Source organism: Puma concolor, chromosome B4, assembly GCF_028749965.1.
Source record: "Puma concolor isolate L17-30 chromosome B4, mPumCon1.1.hap2, whole genome shotgun sequence".
In the NCBI taxonomy this organism is placed as follows: Eukaryota; Metazoa; Chordata; class Mammalia; order Carnivora; family Felidae; genus Puma; species Puma concolor.
The window spans coordinates 50,992-78,566 of record NC_141673.1 but is presented as its reverse complement, the minus strand read 5'-3'; the positions used below and the strand labels follow the sequence as shown (position 1 = coordinate 78,566).

General features: G+C 40.5%; 1 protein-coding gene and 1 pseudogene across 2 annotated transcripts in view; one reads left to right on the top strand and one right to left on the bottom strand.

The window, feature by feature from the left end:
- The window catches only part of SHANK3 (SH3 and multiple ankyrin repeat domains 3), a 62,914-nt gene extending 61,712 nt beyond the window's left edge, over positions 1–1,202 (top strand). For both annotated transcript variants that reach the window (XM_086711882.1, XM_086711881.1), the window contains one exon: positions 541–1,202. In XM_086711882.1, the coding sequence (XP_086568008.1) occupies positions 541–1,098 (558 nt within the window). In that variant the 3' untranslated portion in view covers positions 1,099–1,202. The remainder of the gene's footprint in view (positions 1–540) is intronic.
- Positions 1,203–11,202: 10,000 nt separating this feature from the next.
- Positions 11,203–12,615, bottom strand: LOC112863375 (glucose 1,6-bisphosphate synthase-like; annotated as a pseudogene).
- Between the last annotated feature and the right edge of the window lie 14,960 nt (positions 12,616–27,575).

Here is a 27,575-nt window from a genome sequence, read left to right as displayed (position 1 = left end):
CTCAGGTGCCCACTTCCAGCCGACTCCTCTTGTTTGAGTCCCTCTTGTTTGAGCTACACTACCGCTAGGGCCCTGCTCCAGTGACCCCTTCCCTGGCCCCATCTTCCAGCAGTGAGGGTGGGGAGAGACACTAACCTGCTGCCCCTACAGAGGACTAGTCGCCACACCGAGAGCTTATTCTGCCATGGCACAGGGGTCAAACCACCCAACCGCCACCCCTGAAGAGAATGCTTGCCTCTCTTCGCCAGAAATCAAAACCTCCCAATCCACGTGTACACAGGCCCATGTATGCGTGAAGCCACATGCATGGACGCATGGGTTGCTTACTCCCTCCTCACTGGAAGGAAACCCACGACAATCCATACCCTTCTCACATTCCAACCGAAGATGTTGGTACCAACTCAAACTTTGCCACAACCACTGTGTTCATGGCAGCAGGAAGTCATGTGACCCAGAGACTGTCCTTCCAGAGCCTATGGCCCTTCTGGGCAGGGGAAAAGTGGCTCAGGCAGAGAGTGACTCCTGTGTCCTTCTGGGCAGGGGGACAGCGGCGGTCCTCTCATGTGCAGAGACAACGTGGCAAATACCTATGTGGTCGTGGGAGTAACAAGCTGGGGGGTAGGCTGTGCTCGAGCTAAGCGCCCTGGAGTCTACACGGCCACCTGGCCCTATCTGAACTGGATTGCCTCCAAGATTGGTTCTAATGTCTTGCACATGGCTCAAGTGCCCACCCCTCCCCCTCCCACTACTACAGCACCCCCAGTCAGACACCCCTCTGCCCACCCTTCTGCTCGCCCTCCTTGGTACTTCCAACGCCCTGTTCAACCACTTCCCGTGCATCCCCCTGCATCTCAACCTCGACCCCTACCCCGACCCAAACCCCCAGCCCCGTCCCTGCCTCCACCCCCACCCCCGCCTCCATCCCCATCCCCACCCCCTCCCGCACCCCCACCTATCACTAAACCTCCCCAAGTGCTTTCTTTTGCCAAGCGGCTACAGCAACTCATAGAGATCTTGAAGGGGAAGACCTTTTCTAGCACAAAGGGGTATTACGAAATGGAGACCACAGACCTCCCTGAAATGACGGCTGCTTCCTGATCCAACCCCATTCCCAACAGACCCAGTGAGCCCTTCACTCTTGAGAAAAAAAAAAAAGATGAAATAAATAACTATAACTATAACTATAAATACATATCCATGAAGAGATGCTTTCTGGAGTTCTTCCTACCTGCCCTCTCCAACTCAGTCCAAACCCTCCCACATCAAATCTACCCTCCCTCTTTCACCCTCCAACAAGGTGGACTTGCTTATACGTTAACATCAGTTGTGGTTTTTTAAATCTTGATTTTTATCTTTATTTTTATAAAGCCTTTTTTTTTTTTTGAGAGAGAGAGAGCACAAGCAGGGGAGGGGCGGAGAGAGAGGGAGACAGAGGATTCAAAGCGGCTCTGTGTTGACAGCAGTGAGACTGATGTGGGGCTCGAACTCACGAACCATGAGATCATGACCTGAGCTGAAGTTGGGTGCTCAACCAAGTGAGCCGCCCAAGTGCCCCTAAATCTTGATTTTTAAAGTTGGAACAAGGTGACCTGGGGCCATAGGCCAGTTATGGTCTTTATTTCACACTCAGTGTCTCTGTATATTAAATTAGTAGGGGTGGGTGCTGGCAGTACTCCTGTGAGCTGAACTGATTCAGAAGGAGGAGTGTGCATCTGAATCCATTGGAAGAATGACCCCAATCTGAAGTTTTGTAGAGTGGCCGACCAGTGCTCAGTCCGCATGGCCGACCCCAGGCAGGAGTCTGCCCTCAACCAGAATTGCTCATGTCCATTTGTAAATGCTGAGAAAGATCTTGATGGGCTCAGGTCAACTGCCTACTCTGGTCTGGGCATAAACCAAACCTAAATGCTGGATTAACCACTTGAGAATTAAAGATGGCAAGCTCCAAGGGGGCCTGGGTGGCTCAGTAGGTTAAGTGTCCAATCTTGACTTCGGCTCAGGTCATGATCTCATGTTCATGGGTTTGAGCCCCGTGTCGGGCTCTGTGCTGACAGTGAGGAGCCTGCTTGGGATTCTCTCTCTCTGTCTCTCTCTCCCCCTCCCCTGCTTGCTCTCTCTCTCTCTCTCTCTCTCTTTCTCAAAATATATAAAAGTAAGCTTAAAAAAAGAAAAGATGGCAGGCCCCAGAAAGAAACCCTCTTGGCTCCTGGCTGGGCAGTTGCTGCAAGAAGCATCCATTCTCTTCTCTGTTCACCAAACTGTCTGTGCACGTTTCATGTGCGAGATGGTCCCATGTGCTGGTTGCAAAGACAGATGGCAGAAGGTGCAGGAGCATGAGCGAGGAACCTGGGGTGAGGAAGACCAAGGACCCTGTCCTCTTCCTGCTGGGGCGGCAACAGAGACGGATGAAGCAGCACGCGTCTTCGTTTTCAGGATTCATCAGTCTGACTAGGTTCAAACAAACACCCTGCTTTACCCCTCCTCAGCTGTGTGGCCTTGGGAATATGGCCAGAGGGTTGTGTGACAATGAAATTAGGACAGATAGGAAGCATTCAGAGCAGAGTTGACACGCTGTAAATGCTGTAATTTAGAGCCAACTGGCGAGGAGATGCTGGGTAACCTCATGTTTATCTGCAGAGGCGCTCTGGTGCATACCATCTGCACACTCATGATCCCTGAAATGCTAGGCTAAAAAGGAAAGCTTGCAAATTGGTCTGGGTGGCCCATAGCTCTGTAGTGTAGCAATGTTTGATTAAATTAAAACCCCACATTTTATCTGCCTTGGCTAAGAACTGACATTGCTAAGATTGTCCATTATTATTTTTGTTGGCTTTGGTCTGTCTCTTCTAAAGCCAGTTTCTTACTCTCCCTACTGGGTACATAAGCTTTGTACCCTGGTATCAGATGCTAGATATCCTCTAAACACTGAATAAAACTCAGAGTCAGTCACACAGCGAGACAGAAACCAACTGTGGGCCACGTGATCCAGAACAGAAACAGTCATGGCAGCAGCGCCGGACCTGCCCTCACCCTTCCTGGGCAGTCCTGAATCCTGAGCCAGAGCCCCGTGGATCTGCAGGTGGGAGTGGTGGGGCAAGGTGTGCTCAGGCTAGGGAATGGGGGTGGGTGTGGAGGGTTTTGGACAAGTTTGGAGGAGCTACAGTGCTAGTGGTTTCCTTCCACCTTCAGATCGTCCCTCCTCCTCAGAGCCTCCCAGGATCCAGAACACATTCTTCTGGCTCTCTCTCTTCTTCTTTTTTTTAAGCATTTATTTTTTTTATTATTTTTTAAAAATTAACATCCAAGTTAGTTAGCATCTAGTCTAACAATGATTTCAGCAGTAGATTCCTTAATGCCCCTTACCCATTTAGCCCATCCCTGCTCCCACACCCCCTCCAGTAACCCTCTGTTTGTTCTCCTTATTTAAGAGTCTCTTATGTTTTGTCCCCCTCCCTGTTTTTATATTCTTTTTGCTTCCCTTCCCTTATGTTCATCTGTTCTGTGTCTTAAAGTCCTCACATGAGTGAAGCCATATGATACTTGTCTTTCTCTAATTTCACTTAGCATAATACCCTCTAGTTCCATCCACGTAGTTGCACATGGGAAGATTTCATTCTTTTTGATTGCCGAGTAATACTCCATTGTGTGTGTGTGTGTGTGTGTGTGTGTGTGTGTGTGTATATATATATATATATATATATATACCACATCTTCTATATCCATTCATCCATCGATGGACATTTGGGCTCTTTATATACTTTGGCTGTTGTTGATAGTGCTGCTATAAACATTGGAGTACGTGTGTCCCTTCGAAACAGCATACCTGTATCCCTTGGATAAATACCTCATAGTGCAGTTGCTGGGTCGTAGAGTAGTTCTTACTTTTTTGAGGCACCTCCATACTGTTTTCCAGAGTGGCTGTACCCGTTTACATTCCCACCAGCAGCACAAAAGAGATCCTCTTTCTCCGCATCCTCGCCAACATCTGCTGTTGCCTGAGTTGTTAGTGTTCGCTATTCTGACAGGAGTGAGGTGGTATCTCATTGTGGCTTTGATTTGTATTTCCTTGATGATGAGTGATGTGGAGCATTTTTTCATGTGTCGGTTGGCCATCTGGATGTCTTCTTTGGAGAAATGTCTACTCATGTCTTTTGCTCATTTCTTCACTGGATTATTTGTTTTTTGGGTGTTGAGTTTGATAAGTTCTTCATAGGTTTTGGATACTAACCCTATATCTGATATGTCTTTGCAAATATCTTCTCTCATTCCATTGGTTGTCTTTAAGTTTTGCTGATTGTTTCCTTTGATGTCCAGAAGCTTTTTATTTTGATGAGGTTCCAATAGTTCATTTTTGCTTTTGTTTCCCTTGCCTCTGGAGACGTGTTGAGTAAGAAGTTGCTGTGGCCAAGATCAAAGAGGTTGTTGCCTGCTTTCTCCTCGACGATTTTGATGGCTTCCTGTCTCACACTTAGGTCTTTCACCCATTTTGAGTTTATTTTTGTGTATGGTGTAAGAAAGTGGTCCAGGTTCATTCTTTTGCATGTCGCTGTCCAGTTTTCCCAGCACCACTTGCTGAAGAGACTGTCTTTATTCCATTGGATATTCTTTCCTGCTTTGTCAAAGATTAGTTGGCCATATGTTTGTGGGTCCATTTCTGGGTTCTCTACTCTGTTCCATTGATTTGAGTGTCTGTTTTTGTGCCAATGCACTCTCTCTTCTTTACACGCTCGAATCCTCATCCCTCTCTCTTCATTGGGCCTGTCATCTGTCGCTGACACTTGGGTCTCCTCCCTGGAGAGACAGAGCCTATGCTTTGGGAATACTCGTGGGAAGCCATGGATTGGGTAGAACCTGCAGAATCCATGTGATGGTTTCTTGTGTATCTTCTGGAAACTTTCCATGCCCATGAATATATTTATATATAATCTAATCCCCTTATTTATTCGCTGTTTATGCTACTCTGACTTCCTTTTTCATGTAGCAAATTAGGCATATTTCCATCTTAGCACATAGGGACCCACCTCCTCTAAATTATGTTCTGCAGTAGGGCTCCACATTTCCTTCCTGGGAGGGAATATCTGGCCTTCCGCTTTAGCCTTCCCTCAATGTGCCCATTTCCCCATATGTAAGCCAACACTGGTTTATATCAAACTCACTGATGTTTGCAACACTAACAGATATTCTAATTTACATTTTAAAAATTATGAATGAATTTGTTTATAAGTGAAATGAGACTCTTCTGATAGCCTTCATGTCCCTGTGGATATTGTAACCCTGAAAACGGCTCCCAGATCCCGGAGCAGGTACTGCTGCACAGAGATGGAAAGAACAGGGGAGAAACACACAGGCTGCATGATGAGCCAGCACCAGAGGGCATCAGGGCATCTGAGGGATATGCTCACTGCTTCCTTGTAGGGTGGTTAGGCAAATGATAAGTATTTTTAAAGAATAGAATTCATACTGAATTTTATTGCTAAGAACAGCAACAAAGTGATTTGACAGTGGCTAAATCTGTGCACATGGTAAAACCCTGACTCCTGAGCGTTCGGTGGGGGGGGGGGGGGTAGATGTGCAATAATGAGTGTAGGTACAAGTTCTAATTGTGAATTTGATACATACATGAAATTTTATATTTTCAAGGAAAAAAATGATCCCAATGAATATAATTTTGGTAAATTAAAAAATTTTTAAAAATTTTTTTACATTGATTTATTTTTGAGAGACAGAGTGAGATGGTGTGAGAGTGGGGGAGGGGCAGAGAGAAGGAGACACAGAATCCGAAGCAGGCTCCAGGCTCTGAACAAGGTGTCAGCACAGAGCCCCACATGGGGCTCGAACCCACAAACTGTAAGATCATGACCCGAGCTGAAGTCTGACACTCAACCGACTGAGCCACCCAGGAACCCCTAATTTTGGTAAATTTTAAGTGGAAGCAGAAAACATGGAGGTAGTTCATTCTTTTTTAAAAGTTTATTTTGAGAGAGAGAGAGAGAGAGCGAGCGAGCGAGCAAGAATCCCAAGCAGGCTGTGCACCACCAGCACAGAGCCTGACCTGGGGCTCGAACTCCAAATCATGAGATCATGATCTGAGCCAAAATCAAGAGTCAGACACTCAACTGACTGAGCCACTCAGGCTTCCCAGTAGTTCATCTTTAATGTGTAGAAAACTGTTCAAGAAACAGAAATCAGCTTAATGTAGTTTTCTGCAGAAAGTACTCTTGGACCAAGAATCATCAGTGACCTGCTTCTGGTCACTATAGTTGAGCCCATATACGTCTCTTGGGTAAATACTCAGACTGTGCAATGGCTGGGTAGTATATCAATGTAAATATTGACATAAGAATGCATCCAGGGCACCAGCACCACAGTCAAAATAGTGAACCTGCCCATCACTTTGAAGGCTCCCTTCTGGCGTTCTGTCATCCCTGCAGCCCCATTGGCCCAAGCAACTTCTGATCTGTTTCTCTCATTGTGTATTCATTTGCATTAAAAAATTATAAATGCAATCATACAGTGACTGCCCTTTTTTTTGTCTAGCTTCTTTCATTCAGTGCAATCATTTTGAGATTTGTCTCTGTGGCAGTGTGTTCCAGCAGTTTCCTGGTCACTGATGAGTGCTCCACTGTGTGCCTGAACCACAATTTGTTGTTCTGTTCACCAGGCGATGGACTTTCAGCTGTTCACAGTTTTTGGCCATTGCAAATAAAGGAGCTATGAGCATTTGTACACAAGTCTTTGTGTGGGCATATGCTTTCGTATCTCTTTGCTAAGTACTTATGTGCTGGATCATGTGGTAGGTGTGTGGTTAGCATTTTTTTTTTTTAAGGTTTTTAAAAAATTTTTTACATTGATTTATTTTTGAGAAACAGAGTGGGACAAAGTGTGAGCAGGGGAGGGGCAGAGAGAGAAGGAGACACAGAATCCGAAGCAGACTCCAGGCTCTGAGCAAGCGGTCAGCACAGAACCCGATGCGGGGCTCCAACTCACAAACTGTGAGATCATGACCTGAGCCGAAGTCGGACGCTCAACCGACTGAGCCACCCAGGCGCCCCTGGTTAGCATTTTTAAAAATTGCCAAAATGTGTTTTCAAGGTGGTTGCCATATTCTACATCCCCATCAGCTATGTCTGAGAGCCTGTACCTTTAACGCCTCGCCAAAACTTGGTGTGCTTGGTCTTCTCATTTTAGCCATTCTTATAGGTTGTGTGGTAATATGTCATTTGTGGGTTTCCCCCACAAATGTAGTTTATAAGTAAGTTTGAAGTATTATCAGTGAGGTAATAGGGCAAGAATATTTGACAGTAGCAAAATGTGGGAGGGCACCTAGGGAAAGAAGGAAGCAGAGAGAAAAAGGCATAAAATTAAATTTGTCCAAATAGAATTTAAGTTTTTCAAGCATCATAAACATCAATGGAAAACATGTGAAGGGCACACGATAGCGACAGCTGTTAAGTTTCGCCGTTAAGATCCTGCTAACGTCTTTGCTGCATCAGTTCCAGGCGAGGCCTGATGAAGAAGCTGGCGGTCTGCCTCCCATGTAAAGATATTCCAGTTTCCAACCCCCCAGAGCCTCCCTGAGGGAGAGCAACACTTTGTGTTGAAAACAAAGTCCTCAGGGCACCTGGCTAAGCTCAGTGTAGAGTGTGCCACTCTTGATCTTGGGGTCCCGAGTTCAAGCCCCATGTTGGGCATAGAGATTACTTTTAAAAAATTCAAAACAAAAACAAAAACAACCAATAGTAAACAAACACACACAAGTCAACAACTTAGCCACAGTTTATCCCCCACTTTTAGGGTGATGATAGGTTTGTCCTTCACAAGAAGCATTTCCTGTGCTGCCTTATTGACCTTTCTATTGTTCGTTTAGTTCCAATGTATGCTTTGGTCTTGCTCCGCAAAGTCTTTCCTTCTCCCCAAAGCTCTAGGAAATCCCAGTTTTGATCTGCGTGCTCAGTGAGAATTCATTCATTTCCATGATGTTTTCATAAAGAAGAAGATAAACAGTGCAGAGAGAGACCAGGGCTGGGACCTAAATTGGCCCTAAATTCTCCTGGGTGGCTTGAGCTGTTGTTCAATTGACCTTGTTAGGCAAGTGTGTGCCAGTGTGTCAGATTCATGCTACATATCAGCCCAGACAGATCTGGGAGTGTGGTTAGGGTAAAATGATTCTTCAGGCTATATACTTCAGGAATGTTTATAAAATTTAACCTAATTCTGGGTTTTTAAATTTGTGAGATAAGAATCCAAGCTTCAATAATTTTCACCTTGATTAAGATGACTTAACTGCTGCATTATATTAAAGCAGTTAAAGTGTTCTTGCCGTATGGAATGGGATCGTGAAGACGGCCTGGTCATGGTGATGTGGGGTCAGTGATGGTGAATGGGCTGTCCTACCGTTTCAGCTTCTACTTTGCTCTCCAGTCACCGAAACACTGTCTACTCACAGTAAATGTATATATTTTTCACATACACAGCTTGGTTCAGATTACTTTGTAGAATATAGGCCACTTTCAAAATTGTAATCAACATTCCTAAAAGCAAACAAAACAAAACAAAACAAAAATTCTACACATTTCTTCTTCCAAAGCCTTTGAAAACAAACCTCAAACATTCCGAAAAGTGGTGCTCTGCATTTATGCAAGATGCAGCTATTAGAAAGTAAGGAAGGAGCAAATTAATAATTGTGGCAATACAATAATTTGAAAATTATACTTGGATCCTGTGAGTTCAACCAAATGTTAGCTTATGGCTGCATCAAACCAAGATTTAATGAACATTCTAATCAGTTTAAACTTTGTATTATTGCTCTTCTTTTAAGGAAATAAATTCTCTAATACCAGTGCCATATTCTCTAGGTAATTTGTTTAGTGTGATTCTACCCAAGACTGGTGATTGTTACCTCCTAACTACGCCCCAAGTGCATAGGTACTCTGTGAGCTATACAGGACAGGATGCACTTTGGGCAGATTAGACCGCACTTCTCTGTTAAGTCTTGTTCAGAAGACCATAGAATGCACCCAAAGTGACCTTCCGGAATGTTTTTCCACACTAGAGGTGATAAATAGAACTCATGTGATCACAAATTCTTATAGAAGCCAGCAAATGTTAGAATAAACTGGCTCTTCAATTTAGTGTTTCATTAATACCTAAAATCTGTTTTTGTTTATTAGTAAAATTAGCATTACTTCATCTGACAAAAGAATAAATATACTTATAAAGGTATAACTCACAAGTTAGAGTTTTAAATAGACTCAGAGCTTCTTAGATTCTTTTCTTAAATCAGCAAATCTCTCTGATGTAGAGGGGAAGCCCCTATGCAGTTTGACACTCTTTAGCTGTGTAAGGATTAAATTAAATGCTTAATTCATATTCAATGCAGGACACTGTTTCAGTTCACACCAGACCCTGAGAATTCACTGAGAAATCTGACAAGAGGAGTGTCGCCATTATTGTTTTGTTTAATGAACGTCATAATTGTAAATACATATAAACTTACACTGCACCAAGAGCATCTTTTTTTTTTTGTTTATTTTGAGAGAGCATACACGTGCATGTGCGCATGAGTGGGGGAGGGGCAGAGAGCGAGAAAGCGAGAGAGTGAGAGAGAGAGAGAGAAACAGAGAGAGAGAGAGAAACAGAGAGAGAGAGTCCCAAGCAGGCTCCGTGTTGTCAGCACTGAGACCGATGACTTGGGGCTCAATCTCATGACCATGAGATCATGATCATGAGATCATGACCTGTGCCGAAATCGAGGGTCGGATGCTCAACCGAGTGAGCCACCCAGGTGTCCCCACACCAAGAGCATCTTTAACAGAGGTGCTGACGGCACATATTGTAACACTGTTTTAAACTACAAATGCTAAATACCTATTTCAAATACTCTAATTTGTAAATATCTGTGATGTAACAATGGCACTTTACCACAGTGAATGGGGAACAATGCCACTTTTTTTTTTTTGCCCACTTTATGATTTAATTTCCTTAACCAACAATTACATTAACACTTATATGCCTTTCAAAAATGTGCAATACACAATCACAAGACTATGGAACTAAGTTTAATCATACTTTAATTAGAAAACTCACTTTTGTATTCTTATGTTTCTGGTAAAGGAAGAACAAAGTGTTGACTATAATACTTCTAATGTAATGACTTTTGTTCAAGATTATGAAAAATTTGAATATTTTCCCTCAGGACCATTTCATTTCAAATTTATGCCGTTTGTTTAGTCACCTGACCAAAAAGAAAGGAAATAAAAGGAAAAAAGATACTTGTCCAGATTAGAGAATGCTAACAAGCATTCAATGCATAGCTTTCTTGGTTGATCTGCCCCACATACCAGCGCAAAGTACTGTCGCACTGGGGCATACCAGAAAGGAAGACCCGATCGTCTCACTCTTAACTAGGCTCAAAAATTTTCATTAAAAAAATTTTTTTTAATGTTTATTTTTTAGAGACAGAGCACAAGCTGGGTAGGGTCAGAGAGAGAGGGAGACATAGAATCCGAAACAGGCTCCAGGCTCTGAGCTGTCAGCACAGAGCCCGGCGCGGGGCTCGAACTCATGAACCTGAGCTGATCATGACCTGATCATGCATGACCTGAGCTGCAGTCAGACCCTCAACTGACTGAGCCACCCAGGCACCCCTGGGTTTAAAAATTTTTAAATCAGAGCTTTACTAAGTTTCTTTAATCCTTCTTCCAATAAGGCACTGTCACCCTGGTCAGGAAATACCCACAGCTCTGATAGTACTTTATGTTTGGTTCTGTCCTGCTCATCCAAGCAGCAGCAACACAGCCCTTTTGAGAGGTAAAGGTTATCACCTGGCTGTTCTGATTTCTCAGGAGGCTGCTGCTGTCGTATCCAGTGCTAATGTCCTGTACCTGCACTATAACAAGTATCACATAGAATTGTGGATAGTCTTTTGGAGAATAAAAATTGTGAAGCCTTTCAAATACACTTTTGAGGTTAGTTGGAGCATAACACAAGAACTGAGAAGTCTTTTAAACTTTTTTTTTTAAAGGGGTGCCTGGGTGACTCAGTCAGTTAAGTGTCTGACTCTTGCTTTCAGCTCAGGTCATGATCTCGTGGTTCATGAGATTGAGCCCCTTGTGGGGGCTCTGCGCTGACAGTGCGGAGCCTGCTTGGGATTCTCTTTCTCTCTCTCTGCCCCTACCCTGCTTGTGTGCGCGCACGCTCTCTCTCTCAAAATAAATAAATTAACTTAAAAAAAGGAGTCTCTGAATTTGATAACCATATTTTCATAATCCTTAATCAGTCGCTGTTTCAATGTTGTGTTCATGGTTTCCAGGTATGATACAATCTTAGCAGCAACAATGGCTGTACTCACCCCATCTTTATGCAAAGGGAAGTTCCACATGGACAACCAATGAACTAAAAGGACTTCTTTCCCATTTTCCAGGAGGCCTTCCCACCACCCACCCCTGTTTTACTGAGAAATAATTGGCGTATGTTACTCTATACCTTTAAGGCATGCAGCACGATGGTTCGATCTGCAGCTATTGTGAAATCATTGCCAAGTAGATTCAGCTAGCATCCATCTTCTCATACAGATATAACAAAAAGAAAAGAAAAAAGGAGAGAAAGGAGAAACATGGTTTCCTTGTGATAAGAACCCTCAGGCCCTCCCCTCTGTTAGCCCCCTGGCTGTGCACCACGCAGGTGCTCCCTTTTATTCTACTCCCAACCCACTTAAAACCCGCTAACGTTTCTTCACAACGAAACCCTTCTTTCGGTGCAGTGGCTTCAGATTTTTGGAAGAGACTGTGGTGGCTAGCGTATACACACCCTTCACATCGGCATTTCTTGACATAGTTTTCCTCCCGCAATCAAATGCCCACCCCCAACACAGCCACCGACGTGAAAACTCTCCAGCGGCCGTCCTCCTCGAGTTCTGCCACTGCCGTCAGGGTCTGCAGCATTTAGCCGTAGACGAGTCTGGAACAAGTCCTGGATTCAGGAATTGTAGGCTTAAAGCCAAACATGTGAAGGGCCACCTCCATGGTCACATCTGCCCCCGTGAAAAGATGCATGTATAGCATTTCAAGGTGGTCTTTGAATTCAACTCCCTGAGCAAACAGGTCTTTTTCAGACCCTTCATGTACCTCTTGCAAGTGTCCCACAGAGGGTCTCTTTCCAGTGGCTTAGTACCCGCTACATTTTCATTCCAGGGATCTTTGCAGGGCTCCACACAGTTTCCATACATTTCAGGATTTCTTTATCATGAGGAGCTGTGCACACCAGGTTCCTGATAACCCTTGTATCTGTTGTCTTGCCTGCAGTTGCGAGAGGCGCGCCTGGACTGCATCTGACAGAAAAGGTGCAGGGGTTGTACTGAGGGAAGCAAGAGGCAGGGACGAGGGCAGCCGGCGCAGCGAGCTGAGCAAGTCTGTAGCTGCTGGTTACTTGACACCGGTGTCCCACGTTCCCAAGACGAAGTCCCTGTGAAGTCTTGGCAACAGCCCTGAAGGCATTTGTGCATTCTCTGTTTGTGTTGGCGTTTCACTGTAAGGCCATTCATACGGCAAAACCCTGCCCCCATGGCAGAGTCAAGTCCTGAGGTTCTAGAAGTCATTTGGCGACAAAGATGATCTCGAAACTTCTTGCTTGTCCCACGCCAGAACAGATCTTCAATTTGCTCTTTTGTTTTGGGATTGTTCAGCGTTTTATTTAAAAGGGTACGATCCAGGAAGAGCCACGTGGAAGAGATGAATAGGGCAAAGTATGTGGGGGGACGCGCTGTGGAGATCTGTGCTGTCTCAGGACCCCACGCTCCCAGCACTGCTATGAACTCACCAACCTGGAAATCGCCCGGTTTCAATGCGCATTTCCCGAAAGACTAGTGATGTGAAGCATATTTTCATGTGTCTACTGCCATTCACATATCTTGTTTGGTGATCTGTTCAAATTTTTGCTTTTTTAAAATTTTTTATGGTCTTTTTTTAGAGTTTTGAGAGTTCTTTTTATATGCTGCACATAAGTCCTCTATCACATATATGGTTTGTAAATACTTCCTCCCAGTCTGTGGCTTGTCTTTTAATTCTCTAAATAGTGTCTTTTTAAGAACAGAAATTTTACATTTTGATTAAGTACATTTAATCAATATGTTCTTTTATAGAGCATTCTTTTTTAAAAATTTATTTATTTTGAGAGAGAGCACATGTGCAGGCCAGGATGGTGGTGGCAGAGAGAGGGGGAGAGAGAGAATCTCACGCCGGCTCTGTGCTCAGCGTGGAGCCCAACACGGGGCCCGATCTCACGAACTGTGAGATCATGACCCGAGCCGAAATCAAGAGTCAGATGCTCAACTGACCGAGGCATCCAGGCACCTCTGCAGATCATTTTTTTTGCATCATATATAAGAAATTTTTGCTTCATTCAAGGCCTCAAAGACTTTATTTCATGCTTTCTTTTGGAAGTTTTAGAGCTTTAGGTTTTACATGTAGGTCTGTGGTCCATTTTGGGTTAATTTTTGTGTATGGTAAACTATGGATTGAAGTTCGTTTTTGGTGTGTGGATATCCAGTTGTTCCAGTGCCACGTGTAGAAAAGACTTCTTCCTCGAGTGAACTGCCTTTGTATCTCTGAAGAAAATCAGTTGTTCACGTATGTACGGTTCTACTTTGATCTATTCGTTTACCTTGATGCTGATATCACACTATCTTACTGAGTACAGCTTTACAAGAAGTCTTGAAATCAGGTAGTGTACATCTTCCAATTTTTTTTCAAAGCTGTTTTGGCTATTTTAGGTCCTCAGTATTTCCATATGACTTTTAGAATCACCTTTTTTTTTTTTTTTTAATTTTTTTTAACGTTTATTTATTTTTGAGACAGAGAGAGACAGAGCATGAACGGGGGAGGGGCAGAGAGAGAGGGAGACACAGAATCGGAAGCAGGCTCCAGGCTCTGACCCATCAGCCCAGAGCCCGATGCGGGGCTCAAACTCACGGACCGTGAGATCGTGACCTGAGCTGAAGTCGGACGCTTAACCGACTGAGCCACCCAGGCACCCCCTAGAATCACCTTATTGATTTATACAACGAATCCTGCTGAAGCCTTTATTGTGATTATGTTGAATCTATAGATCAGTTTGAGGAGACATGACATCTCAACAATATCGAGTCCTTTGAATCATTAATGCAGTATATCTTCCCAACAAAATTTATTTAAGACTTCTTTAATGTCCCTTAGCCATGTTTTGGTCTGAGCGTGCAGGGCCTTTTGTCAGTATTTTGTCAAAGTTATTCCTAAGTATTTCACATTTTGATACTACTGTAAATGTAATTTTCAATTGTTCACTGCTAGTATACAGAAATATAATTATTTTGTGTGTGTATATTAATTATGCATCCTGAAACCTTGGTGCACTCACTTCTTAATTCTAGCAGCCTTTTTTTATTGATGTGTAGTTGACACATAATGTTACGTTAGTTTCAGGTATACAACATAAAGGTTGGACAAGCCTAGAAGTTATGCTGTGCTCCCCACAAGAGTAGCTGCCACCTGCCACCATATATCACTATTACAATGCCACTGACTGTGCCCCTCATGTTGTAGCTTTCATTCCCGTGACTTATTTATTCTGTAACTGGAAGCCTGTGTCTCCCACTCCCCTTACCCATTTTGCCCATCCCCCTACCCCCAGTCCTCTGGCAATAATGTGTTCTCTGTATTTATGGGTCTGTTTCTGCTTTTTGTTTGTTTTGTTTTTTAGATTCCACATGTAAGTGAAATCGTATGGTATGTGTCTTTCTTTGACTTATTTCACTTAGCATAATACCCTCCGGGTCTATCCAGGTTGTTGCAAATGGCAAGATCTCATTATTTTTATGGCAGAAGAATATTCCATTGTGTATATACACCACATCTTCTTTATCCATTCATCTATTTATTTTATTTAAATTGTAATAATATTACAATATTTACTGTAAACAAAGACAGCATGGAGCCTGCTCAGGATTCTCTGTCTCCCTCTCTCTCTTCCCCTCCCCCCAGTTGCACTCTCTCTCTTTCTCTCTCAAAATAAACTTAAGAAATGAATGTTGGATTTTGTCAAAAGCCTTTTCTGCGTCTATTGAGATGGTCATATGGTTTTATTTTGTTAATCTGGTAAATTATATTGGCTTCTTTTTAAAAATAAACTTTTATTTCAGAATAATTTTAGATTACAGAACAGTTGTAAAGTAGTACAGAGTTCCCGTATGCCCCTCATCCAATTTCAGGTTCCTCTGTTGTTAATATCTTTATCACCGTGGTATATATGTCAAAATTAAGAAATCAACATTTGTATGTTACTATTAGCCAAACTCCAGACTGTATTCAGATTTTCCCAGTTTTCCCATTACTGTTATTTTTCTGTTCCAAAGTCCAATCCAGGGCACCATGTTGCTTCTATGTGTCAGGTCCCATTAGTGTCCTGTGGTCTGTGACAGTTACTCACATTTTCACTTTGATTTTATGTGGCCTTGACAGTTTTGAGGAATACTGGTTAGATATTCTGTAGAAAGTCCCTCAATTTGAATTGTTCTATGTTTTTCTCACGATTATTTGATTATGAGTTTTCAGAAAGAATCCCATAGAGATGAAGTACCCTTCTCATCACTCCTATGGGGAGTCCATGATGTACACGTGACATCAGTGGTGATGTTAACCTTGGTCACTTGGGTAGGGTAGTGTTTTCCAGGTTACTTCACTATTCCCTTTCCATATTTATTCTTCGGAATTGAGTCACTCCACTTAGCCCACTCTTGGGGGGTGAGTGGTGGTGATGAAGTGTCAGCTCCTGCAAGGTGTAGTATCTATGTATATTATTTGGAGTTCTTCTGTAGGGAACATTTGTCTCTTCCTATTTATTTATTTATTTATTTATTTATTATTTTAGCAGTTTTAGACTCATCTATATTTTATACTTTGGATTATAATCCAACACTATGTTATTTAATCTGTCAGTCACATTGCTCTAGCTTTGGCCATTGGGAATGTTTTCACATTGGCTACTGTGTCCGTTCCATGTGACATTTTATTTCTTTGAATATATCCTTACTTTCTGATACTACAAATACTCCAGGCTTATCTTGTATTTTCCCTGTCTCAGTCCTGTTATCAGTCATTTCTCCAAGATGACCTAGTTCCTTTAATTGGAGAATGTTATTTGGAAACCAAGACCAGGACACAAGGCTTGTTTGTTGATACTGAGATGCCATTGCTTTCAGGGCCTCTAAGCTAGGTAAGACAAAACTAGGTAATGTAGGCGTGTATCTTAACCCTTAACTTTTGAATGTTTAATAGACATTGCATTCCTGGAATAAACTCCACTATGATTATAGTGTATTATCCTTTTTACATATTGTTGGATTTCATTTGCTAAAATAAAAAAAATGGTGCATTTATGTTCATGAGGAATATTGGTCTGTAGTTTCCTTTTCAAGAAACATCTTTGTGTTAATCTTGCTATCAGGATAATGCTGGCCACATAAAATAAGTTGGGAAGTGTGTCCCATGCTTCAGCTTTTTGTAAGAGCTTGTGTAAAATTCATATTATTTCTTCCTTGAATGGTACAATTTGCCAGTAAAGCTATCTGGACCTGGAGGTTACTTTGTGCAAGGGTATGAAATTGGGAATTTAATTTCTTTAATATGTATTTGGTGGGCAATTCAGGTCCTCTGTCTTCTTGAATGAGCTTTAGTAGTTTTTATCTTTCAAAGAATTTATCCCTTTCATGTAGCTAGTCAGATTTATAAGCATAACATTGTTCATAGTATTCACTTATTATCCTTCTAATGACTGCCTTTGTGCTATATTTCTACTGATGTCACCTTTCTAATTCCTGATATTGGTAATTTTTAATCTTCTCTCCTTTTTTTCTTCTTGATTAGTCTGACTGGACTAAAGTCAGCTTTACTGACTTTTTTTTTTTTACTGATTTTTTTTTTTAAATTTTGAAGTTTGAGAGAAAGAGAGAGACCGAGAGGGAGCATGAGTAGGGGAGGAGCAAAGACAGAGAGTCCCAAGCAGACTCCGTGCCCAGAGCAGAGCCCAACGCCAGGCTCAAACCCACAAAACATGAGATCATGACCTTAGCCAAAACCAAGAGACTAAGCCACCCAGGTGCCTAGCCTTACTGATCTTAAAGAGCCAGCTTTGGCTCATTAACTTTCTCTATTCCCCCCCTCCCTTGTTTTCTATTTCATTGATCTTTTCTCTTATCTATGTTATTTCTTTTCTCCTACTTGGGCTTATTCTTTTTTTAGTTTCTTTTTTTAAGTTTTATTAAAAAATTTTTTTTAATGTTTATTCCTGAGACAGAGAGAGACAGAGCATGAGTGGGGGAGGGACAGAGACAGAGAGAGACAGAATCTGAAGCAGGCTCCAGGCTCTGAGCTGTCAGCACAAAGCCCGACATGGGGCTCAACTCACAAACTGTGAGATCATGACCTGAGCCGAAGTCGGTAGCTCAACCGACTGAGCCACCCAGGCGCCCCTCTTTTTTTTGGTTTCTTAAAGTGGAAGCTGAGGTCATTGATTTGATATCTTTCTTTTCTTCTAATATAGGTATTTAACACTATCAATTTCTCCATAAGTATTGCTTTAGTGACATCCCACATTTATATATGTTGTTTTCATTTTTAGTTGGTTCAAAATACTAATTTCCTTTCTGATTTAATATTTGATGCATGAGTTATTTAGAAGTATGTCATTTAGTTACCAAATAGTTGGGACTATTTCTGTTATTGATTTATAATTTAATTCCATGTTATGGTCAGAGCACATATTTTGAACAGCTTGATTCATTTTTAACTTTCTGAGACTTGTTTTATGGCCTAGAATATAGTCTATCATCATAAATGTTTTGGCTGTACCTTAAAAAAAGATGTATATTATTCTGTTTTTGGTAGAATGTTCTATAAATGTCTATTAGTTCAGGGTAGTTGAGAGTGTTCACATTTTCTATATCCTTATTGGTTTTCTGTGCATTTGTTCTCTAAATTTTTGGGAGGGGTTATTGAAATCTCTGAATATAATTGCAAATTTGTCTACTTCTCCTTGTAGATCAGTTTTTCCTTTGTATATATTTTTAACAGGCATATTGATAAAATAATTCACATACCGTACAGTTCACCTCTTTAAATTCAGTAGCTTTCGGGGCGCCTGGGTGGCGCAGTCGGTTAAGTGTCTGACTTCAGCCAGGTCACGATCTCGCGGTCCGTGAGTTCGAGCCCCGCGTCGGGCTCTGGGCTGATGGCTCAGAGCCTGGAGCCTGTTTCCGATTCTGTGTCTCCCTCTCTCTCTGCCCCTCCCCCGTTCATGCTCTGTCTCTCTCTGTCCCCCCCCAAAAAAAAAAAAGTTGGAAAAATAAATTCAGTGGCTTTCAGTATACTCACAGAGTTCTGCACATCACCACAATCAATTTTAAAACATTCTTATTCCCCTAGAGAGAAACCCCACACCCCTTAGCTGCTAGGAAGGCAGCTATGCTCAATACTATACAACCAATGCTTCCTTAGCTGCTAGAAATGTAAAATGGTACATTCTCTCTGGAAACAGTTTGTCATTTCTTCAAAAAAATTAAACATAGAATTATATTACCCAGGAATTTCACTCCTAGGTATATACCCAGATTACTTGAATGGGGATCGAAACAGATACTTTAACACCAGCACTATTTACAATAGCCGAAAAGTGGAAACAGCCCAGGTGTCCATCAACAGATGAATGAATAAACGAAATGTTGTGTATATGTACAATGGAATATCATGCAGCCATGAAAAGGAATGAAGTTCTGACACATGGTACTATATGGATGATCCTTGAAAATATTTTAAGTGAAATAAGCCAGATACAAGAGGACAAATATTGCATGATTCCACTTATATGAGGTAGCTAGAATAGGAAATTCATAGTGACAGAAAGTAGAATAGAGGTTACCAGTGTCCAGGAGTGGGTGGAATGGGGAGCAATTGCTTAATAGAGTTTCTACTTGAGGTCATGAAAAAGTTATGGAATTGACAGTGGTGGTAGTCACACAACTTTGTATATGTTCTTAATGCCATTGAAAAATTTTTTCATGTTTATCAATTTTTGAGAGAGAGTGCAAGCGAGGGAGGGACGGGGTAGGGGGGTGGGGACAGAGGATCTGAAGCAGGCTCTGTGCTGCTAGCAGTGAGCCTGATGCAGGGCTCGAACTCACAAATCATGAGATCGTGACTGAGCCAAAGTCAGTTGCTCAACCAACTGAGCCACTCAGGGGTCCCTTAATGCCACTGAATTGTACACTTAAAAATAGTTAAATGCTAACTTTTTTTTTTTTTTTTTTTTTTTTTTTTTAAATTTTTTTTTTTTTTTTTTTTTTCAACGTTTATTTATTTTTGGGACAGAGAGAGACAGAGCATGAACGGGGGAGGAGCAGAGAGAGAGGGAGACACAGAATCGGAAACAGGCTCCAGGCTCTGAGCCATCAGCCCAGAGCCTGATGCGGGGCTCGAACTCACGGACTGCGAGATCGTGACCTGGCTGAAGTCGGACGCTTAACCGACTGCGCCACCCAGGCGCCCCTTAAATGCTAACTTTATGTTACTGTATTTATATTTTAATACCAAAGTGAAGAAATTTACACTACAAAAAATCAACTAAATACAAAAGAATTCAGCAGTGGAGAAAAGGAGGGACAGAAAAGTAGAAGAAAGGTTTGTTATAGGTGTCGTCCCCTGCACTGTGCGCCAACCCATGAGACTGGCCAAGTTCTGCTGGTGGAGCTGGGGCTGCTCCAGACGCAGGTCAGGCAAGCTGCTCCAAGCAGCTAGGCATCAACAGAGTTAATTTTCCTGAGTGAGTAGTAATCTTGCAGTTTATGCATCCACTGGCATTCACTGTGATTGAGCCAGTGTTGGAAGAGGAGACATCCATGGATGGTGGTGAGCAGAGGATAGCACCCAGAATGCAAGAATAGGAAAACTCTTTGAAAATGATGCCAAGAATACCCTCAAAGTGGACTTCCCTGGGAAATCTTCAATATGTCCGCTTCAGATTGGAAAAAGGACTTTGATTTTTAGGTCACTTATTTCAGCAATTTAAGGTGATATTGAGTAAGCTAAGAAACAACTAAGTTTACTGGAACATTTTAAACTCAAAGAAGATGATGTCTTCCAGGTTCCTAAAAGCAAACTAAAGAATGACCTCTGGTGAGAAATCATCTATTTTATTCATTCACTGCTCATAACTATGCAACCTCACTTTGGTTATATTCCTAAAGCTGTGAATTGTTTTAATGTAGTTACCATATTATGCTTTAATTATTAAGTTAAACCCATCATGTGACAGTACTAAAAAGAGTCATCTTAAAAAAATCAAGATTTGGGGCGCCTGGGTGGCGCAGTCGGTTAAGCGTCCGATTTCAGCCAGGTCACGATCTCGCGGTCCGTGAGTTCGAGCCCCGCGTCGGGCTCTGGGCTGATGGCTCGGAGCCTGGAGCCTGTTTCAAATTCTGTGTCTCCCTCTCTCTCTGCCCCTCCCCCGTTCATGCTCTGTCTCTCTCTGTCCCAAAAATAAATAAACGTTGAAAAAAAAAAAATTTTAAAAAAAAATCAAGATTTTTAAAAGTGTTATGTTAATTAAAAACTCGTCCAAAGCTTTGTAAAATATATAACCAGAAAAGTCTTAAAACTGTTGGAAATAAAACCTACATAAGTATGGGCAAAAAGGCTAACAGTTATTGATTTGAGTTGAGAACTGTAATTCTCACGATAAAATCCAGCACTTGTATAGCACGTGCTGTGAAACAGAGAAGGCTTATCAAAGCTAATGCACTGAATAGAGGTTTCAGGTTTATTATAAACCTAAGAGGAAAAAATCCAGACTTTATATGTTTTTTTCATTTTTTTTAAAATTTAAATTCAAGTTAGTTAACATACAGTGTTGTCATGCCTTCAGGAGTAGAACCCAGTGATTTATCTTTTACGTGACACCCAGTACTCATCCCATCAAGTGTCTTCCTTAATGCCCACCACCCATTTAACCCACCCCCCACCTCCCGACTCCAGCAACCCTGCTTGTTCTCTGTATTTAAGAGTCTCTTATGGTTTACTGCCCTCTGTGTTTTTATCTTATTTTTCCTTCCCTTCCCCTATGTTCATCTGTTGTGTTTCTCAAATTCCACATGAGTGAAATCATATGGTATCTGTCTTTCTCTGAATGACTTATGTCACTTAGCATAAGACACTTTAGTTTGCACATTATTGCAAATGGCAAGATTTCATTCTTTTTCATCACTGAGTAGTATTCCATTGTGTATATGTATACATACCACATCTTCTTTATCCATTCATCAGTTGATGGAAATTTGGGCTCTTTCCATAATTTGGCTATTGTTGAAAGTGCTGCTATAAATATAAATTCAAAATGGATGAAAGACCTAAATATGAGACAGGAAACCATCAAAATCCTACAGGAGAAAACAGGCAGCAACCTCTTTGACCTCAGCCACAGCAACTTCTTATTGGACATGTCTCAAGAGGCAAGGGAAATAAAAGCAAAAATGAACTATTGGTACCTTATCAGCGTAAAAATCTTCTGCATGATGAAGGAAACAATCAGCAAAACTAAAAGGCAACCAATGGAATAGGAGAAGATATTTGCAAATGACACATCAGATAAAGGGTTAGTATCCAAAATCTATAAAGAACTTACCAAACTCAACAAACAAAAAACAAATAATCCAGTGAAGAAATGGGCAGAAGACATGAATAGACATTTTTCCAGAGAAGACATCCAGATGGCTAACAGACACATGAAAAGATGCTCAACATCACTTATCATCATGGAAATACAAATCAAAGCCACAATAAGATACATCCTCCCACCTGTCAGAATGGCTAAAATTAACAACTCAGACTTTGTGTTTTTTTAATGTTTATTTTTGAGAGAGAGAGAGAGAGAGAGAGAGAGAGAGAGAGAGGTTGGAGGGGGGAGGGGCAGAGAAAGAGGGGCACACAGAATCTGAAGCAGGCTCCAGGTTCCTAGCTGTCAGCACAGAGCCCAATGTGGGGCTCAAACCCACAAGCTGTGGAGATCATAACCTGAGCGGAAGTTGGATGCTTAACCGACTGAGCCACCCAGGTACCCCTTTTTTATTCATTTTTTAAAGACAAAGTAAAATGAGTGTTTTTTGTTCTATAGGTCTCATTTTTTGGTTGGGTAACACTTCTCATTCCTTTGTCAGAGTACACATTTTTATTCGTCAACATTTTTCTTGACTTAGGTTTTTCTTTCCTTTATTTTTTGATTCTTTCCTTTAAATGACTGTGTCAGTTTTTTTTTTTTCTCCATGTAGAATATTTTACAACTATATTTACAGGACATTGACTCTTTGATACCATTTCATACTTTCACTGTATTAACATGATTATCATGCATATCTGTATTGTAGTTTTAGAGAAAAACCTTTGTTGTAGGTTTCTTCAAGGTTTAAATAATACATAGCAGTTCACTTATATATCCAGTTTCTCAAAGAACACAGAATGCTTCTTTTGTCCCTGGGAAAACTATTTAAGAGCCAATTAAATTCTGAAATATTTAGAACGTTATTTATTTTAATGTAATCATATGTTCCTAAGCAAGTCTAAGCTGTTATAGGTGTGTATGCACTATAATTTATTGATCATTTAACGAGAGGTTGTGCCTTGGAGGAAAGGCATAATAAACTTATAGTTAAATAATCTTCATACTAATACATTTTTCTTTGACTATATGATTTTTGATTCCTTGAGTCTTTTTGTTTGCATGGGCAGAAATTTGAGATCATTGTATATTTAGGAAGCTAAGGTCACAGATTGCTTTGGGCTCCTCAGACAGCTGATTGCATCAGTGTTCACCTCAGCGACAGATCTGGTGGGCATGTTGGAGGGAAGGCATATACAGAAGATAACTTTAAAGATGGCATTATAAATCAGTTTCCCCAATTTACATAAATTAGAGCTGATTGCAATAAAGATATTTACAAAAGCATATAGGAAAATATCAAAAACTGATGTTGGAGAAGTGGGGGAACATGGATAAATGCAGCTGGATTGTATTTTCCTTCTTGGTGTAGGAATTTGTGGTAAACAGAGTAGTGTGTGGCAGTTTCACTTCTTCTTTGTTAAAATATTCAGAAATCCTGTACTTGAAAGAAAGATGCCTCAATTGTCAGTCACTTTATGAGATGAAGATTAAAAATAAACATGAATAGTGTAAAGACAAGTTTGGTTTGGTTTGTTTGAATAGCTTGCTGCTGATTATGTCCTCATTAACTACCTGGAAGTTCTTTGCTGTGTTATTTTGTTGTCACCTTCCATGACTCTTACAATGTGCTGTTAGGGGTTAGGTCATTGTAGGTCATTGTGCCTGTGTTTGAAAATTTCCATGTTAAGTATTAAAGTACTATAAGAAATTACAGTAGCACCATTTTGATTAGTCCAAATGTTTCAAGGTTTGGAATAAATCTTGACTAAAGACATATAGAACACAACAAACAGGAAATGCATGAAGTCAGTCCTTCCTTATTAGTAATTACTTCTAATGTAAAGGAACTGATCTCTCCAATTAAAGGCAGAGCTTGGCTGACTGGCTTAAACGACAAGATCTGGCTATATGCTGTCTACAGGAGCTTCACTTTAGACCCAGTGACACAAACAGGTTTAAAGTGAAAGGCTGGAAAAGATAGTCCATACAAATAGCAAGTGGTGGAGAGATGGTGCGGCCATATTAATATCAGACAAAATGGATTATAAGTGCAAGCAGTTGAAACTGTTGTAAGAGACAAAGAAGGACATTAGGCATTGAAAAAAGGGTCAATTCATCAAGAAGATAATTAGAAACATAAAGGATAAATACAGATACTCTAAAAAACATATATGCATATATGCACCAAACAACAGAGCCCCCAAATAATGAGGCAAACATTAACATAATTGAAGGGAAAAACAAACAGTGCTACAACAGTATCAATTGAAGGCATCAGCATCCCACTGTCAATAGTGTACAGAACATGTAGACAGGAAGTCTATAAGGACATGCAGGACTTTAACCACACTGCTTGTCAACTACACATAATAGACATATATAGCACACTCTACCCAATAGCAGCAGAATACACATTCTTCTCAAGCCCACATGGAACATTCCTTAGGACAGATCATGTTTTAGGCCACAAACAACTGTCAATAAATTTAAAAGGAATGAAATCATACAAAGGATCCTCTCTGACTACAGTGGTTGAAGCAGAAATCAACAACAAAAGAAAAACTGGGAAATTCACAAATATGTGGAAATTAAAGAAATGCTCTTAAACAATAGATCAAAGACTACATCACAGAGAATACAGAAGATACTTAGATACAGACAAATGAAAATGAAAACACAACATACAAAAACTTACGGCATGCAGCAAAGGCAGTGCTCAGAGGGAAATTTATAGCAATAAATGTCTGTTAAGAAAGAAGAAAGATCTCAAATAAGTAACCTAACTTTATACTTTTAGGGAGTGGAAAAAGAAGAGCAAACTGAACCAAAGCTAGCAGAAGAAATATAGAGAATAGAAAAGCCACAGAGGGGCACCCAGGTGGCTCAGTCAGTTAAGCGACTGACTCTTGATTTCAACTCAGGTAATGATTTCAGGGTTCATGAGATCAAGCCCTGAGTCCGACTGCATGCTGAGCCTGCTTTGGATTCTCTTTCTCCCTCTCTCTCTCCCTCCCTTGCTTGCACTCTCTCTCAAAATAAGTAAGCATGAGAGAAAGAAAGAAAAAGAAAGAAAGAAAGAAGAAAGAAAGAAAGAAAGAAAGAAAGAAGAAAGAAAGAAAAACAAGAGTAATTACACCAGAAGTTAGTTTGAATAGATCAACAAAATTGACAAAATTTTAGCTATAATGACAAAGAAAAATGAGAAAAGGTGAAAATAACTAAAATAAAAAATGAGAGTTGTATCATTAAGACTAATTATACAGAAATAAAAAAATAGGAAAATCTATAAATAAGTACATCTTCCAAATTATGTAACCTAGATAAAATAAACAAATTCTTAGAAAACACAAATTACCAAACTGATTCAATAAGGAATAGAAGAAATTGAAAGTTTGAACAGACCTACAAAGAGCAATGATTACATCAGTTTGGAAAAAGAGAGAGAGAGAAAAAAAGACCTTCTAGGAAAGAAAAGTTCAGAACCAGATGCCTTCACTGGTGAATTCTGAGCAATAAGTCAAAGACTTGATCTATTGAATTCTGAGCAATAGATCAAACATTTAAAGAAGAATTAACACCCATCCTTCCCAAACTATTCCAAAAAACAGAAGAGCAGCCATTTCCTAACTCATTCTAAGAAGGTAGCATTATTTTGATATCAAAGCTACATTGCAAGCAAAGAAAATTACCATCAACAGTTCCCTAAAATCCCTTAAGAATTTACCTAAAATATCTCTAAAATCCCTTAAGAATACAGATGCAAAAACCTTTTGCAAAAGACTAGCATATTCAATATCATATTAAAAGGATTATATGCCATCAACAAATGGGTTTGTTACAGGAATGCAAGGGTGGTACAATATGCAAAACTCAATCAATGTAATATATGACATTGATAGAATGAAGTGGATAAACACACAGTTATGTCATTTGATGTAGGAAAAGCATTTGCCAAATTTCAAGTCTTTGATAATAAACACACTCAGAAAATTAGCAACGGAAGGGAACTTCTACGACGTGATAAAGGTCATATGAAAAACCCATAGCTAACATCATACTCAACAGTGAAAAACTGAATACTTTCCCCCTAAGATCAGGAATGAGGCAAAGATGCCTGCTTTCACACTTTAATATGATATTGGAAGTTCTAGTCAGAGCACTTAGGCAAGAAAAGGAAACAAAAGGCTTCTAAATTAGAAAGGAATCAATAAAACTTTTTCAGTATGCATATATGATTCTATTTGTAGAAAATGTACAAGTATCCACAGAAAACTACTAGAGTTAATAAAATAATTCAGCAAGGTTTCAGGGTACAAGATCAACACAAATAAATGATCTGTGTTTCTATAACCAGCAATGAGCAATCAAAAAAGGAAATAGCTTCCACAGAATATCTGGAAATAAATGTAAACGAAGTGAAAGCTTTTTACATGAGAACTACAAACACTGCTGAAAGAAATTAAAGACCTAAATAAACGGAAAGAGATCCCATATTCATCGATTGGAAGACTTAATATTGTTAAGATATCAAAACAATCTTTAAAAAGAACAAAGTTGAAGGACTCATACTTCCCAAGCTCAAAATTGTGCTATGAAGCTACGGTAATTACAATAGTGTGTGCTCACATAAGAATACACATCTAGACCAACAGAATAGAGAGTCCAGAAATAAATTCATATAATCATGACCAATTGATTTTTGACAAAGGTGGCAAAACCATTCAAAGAGAAAACAATAGTCTTTACAGGGGTGCCTGACTGGCTCAGCTGGTGGAGTGTGCAACTCTTAAATCTGGGGGGTTGTAAATTCGAGCCCTATGATGGGTGTAGAGATTAGGAAAAAAAAAAAAAAAAAAGGAATAGTCTTTGCAAAAATGATGCCAGAACAATTGGATGTCCACATGCACAGGCATGAAGTTGGACCCCTACCTCACACCATATACAAAAATTAACTCAAAATGGATCAGTGACCTAAATATAAGAGCTGGAACCATAAAACTCTTGGAAGAAAACATAAAGGTTAAGTCTTCATGACTTTGGAATTGGCAATGGATTCTTAGATAGGTGAGCAACAAAAGGAAAAAAATTGGACTTTCATGAATCAAAGACATTATCAAGGAAGTGTAAAGACAATCTATAGAATGGGAAAAAATAGTTGTAAATCATAAATATGATGAGGATTTAGATCCAGAATATATAAAGAATTCTTATAACTCAACAACAAAAAGACAACCCAATTTAAAAGCAGGCAAAGTATTTGAATAGATATCTCTCCAAAGAAAATTTACAAATGGCTAACAAGCATATGAAGAGATGCTCAACATCATGTCATTAGGGAAATGAAAATCAAAACCACAATGAGGTACCACTTTACAACACTAGAATGACTAAATGTGTCTTTAAAAATGGAAACTAACAAGTGCTAGCAAGGATGTGGGGAAATTGGAACCCTTGTCCATTGCTTGTAGGACCGTAACATGGTTCCACTTTGAGAAACATTGGAAGTTCCTCAAAAGTTTAAACGTGCAATTACCATATGATCCTTCAATGCCACTCCTAATTATGTATTGTACCATGGTCTGAATTATGTCCCCTTGGAATTCATGTTGAAGCCCTAACCCTCCATGTGACGGTATTTGGAGTCAAGGAATTTAGGGAGTTAATTAATGTTAAATGAGGTAGGGCCCAATCTGGATGTCAAAGGATGTATGGTCTTTTAAGAAGGCGAAGAGAAAGAGATCTCTCTGATCACAAAGAGGTCCTGTGTGCACACAGTGAGAGGGCAGCTGCCTACAAGCCAAGAAACAAGGTTTCAGAATGAAACCAACCTTGTTGGCGCC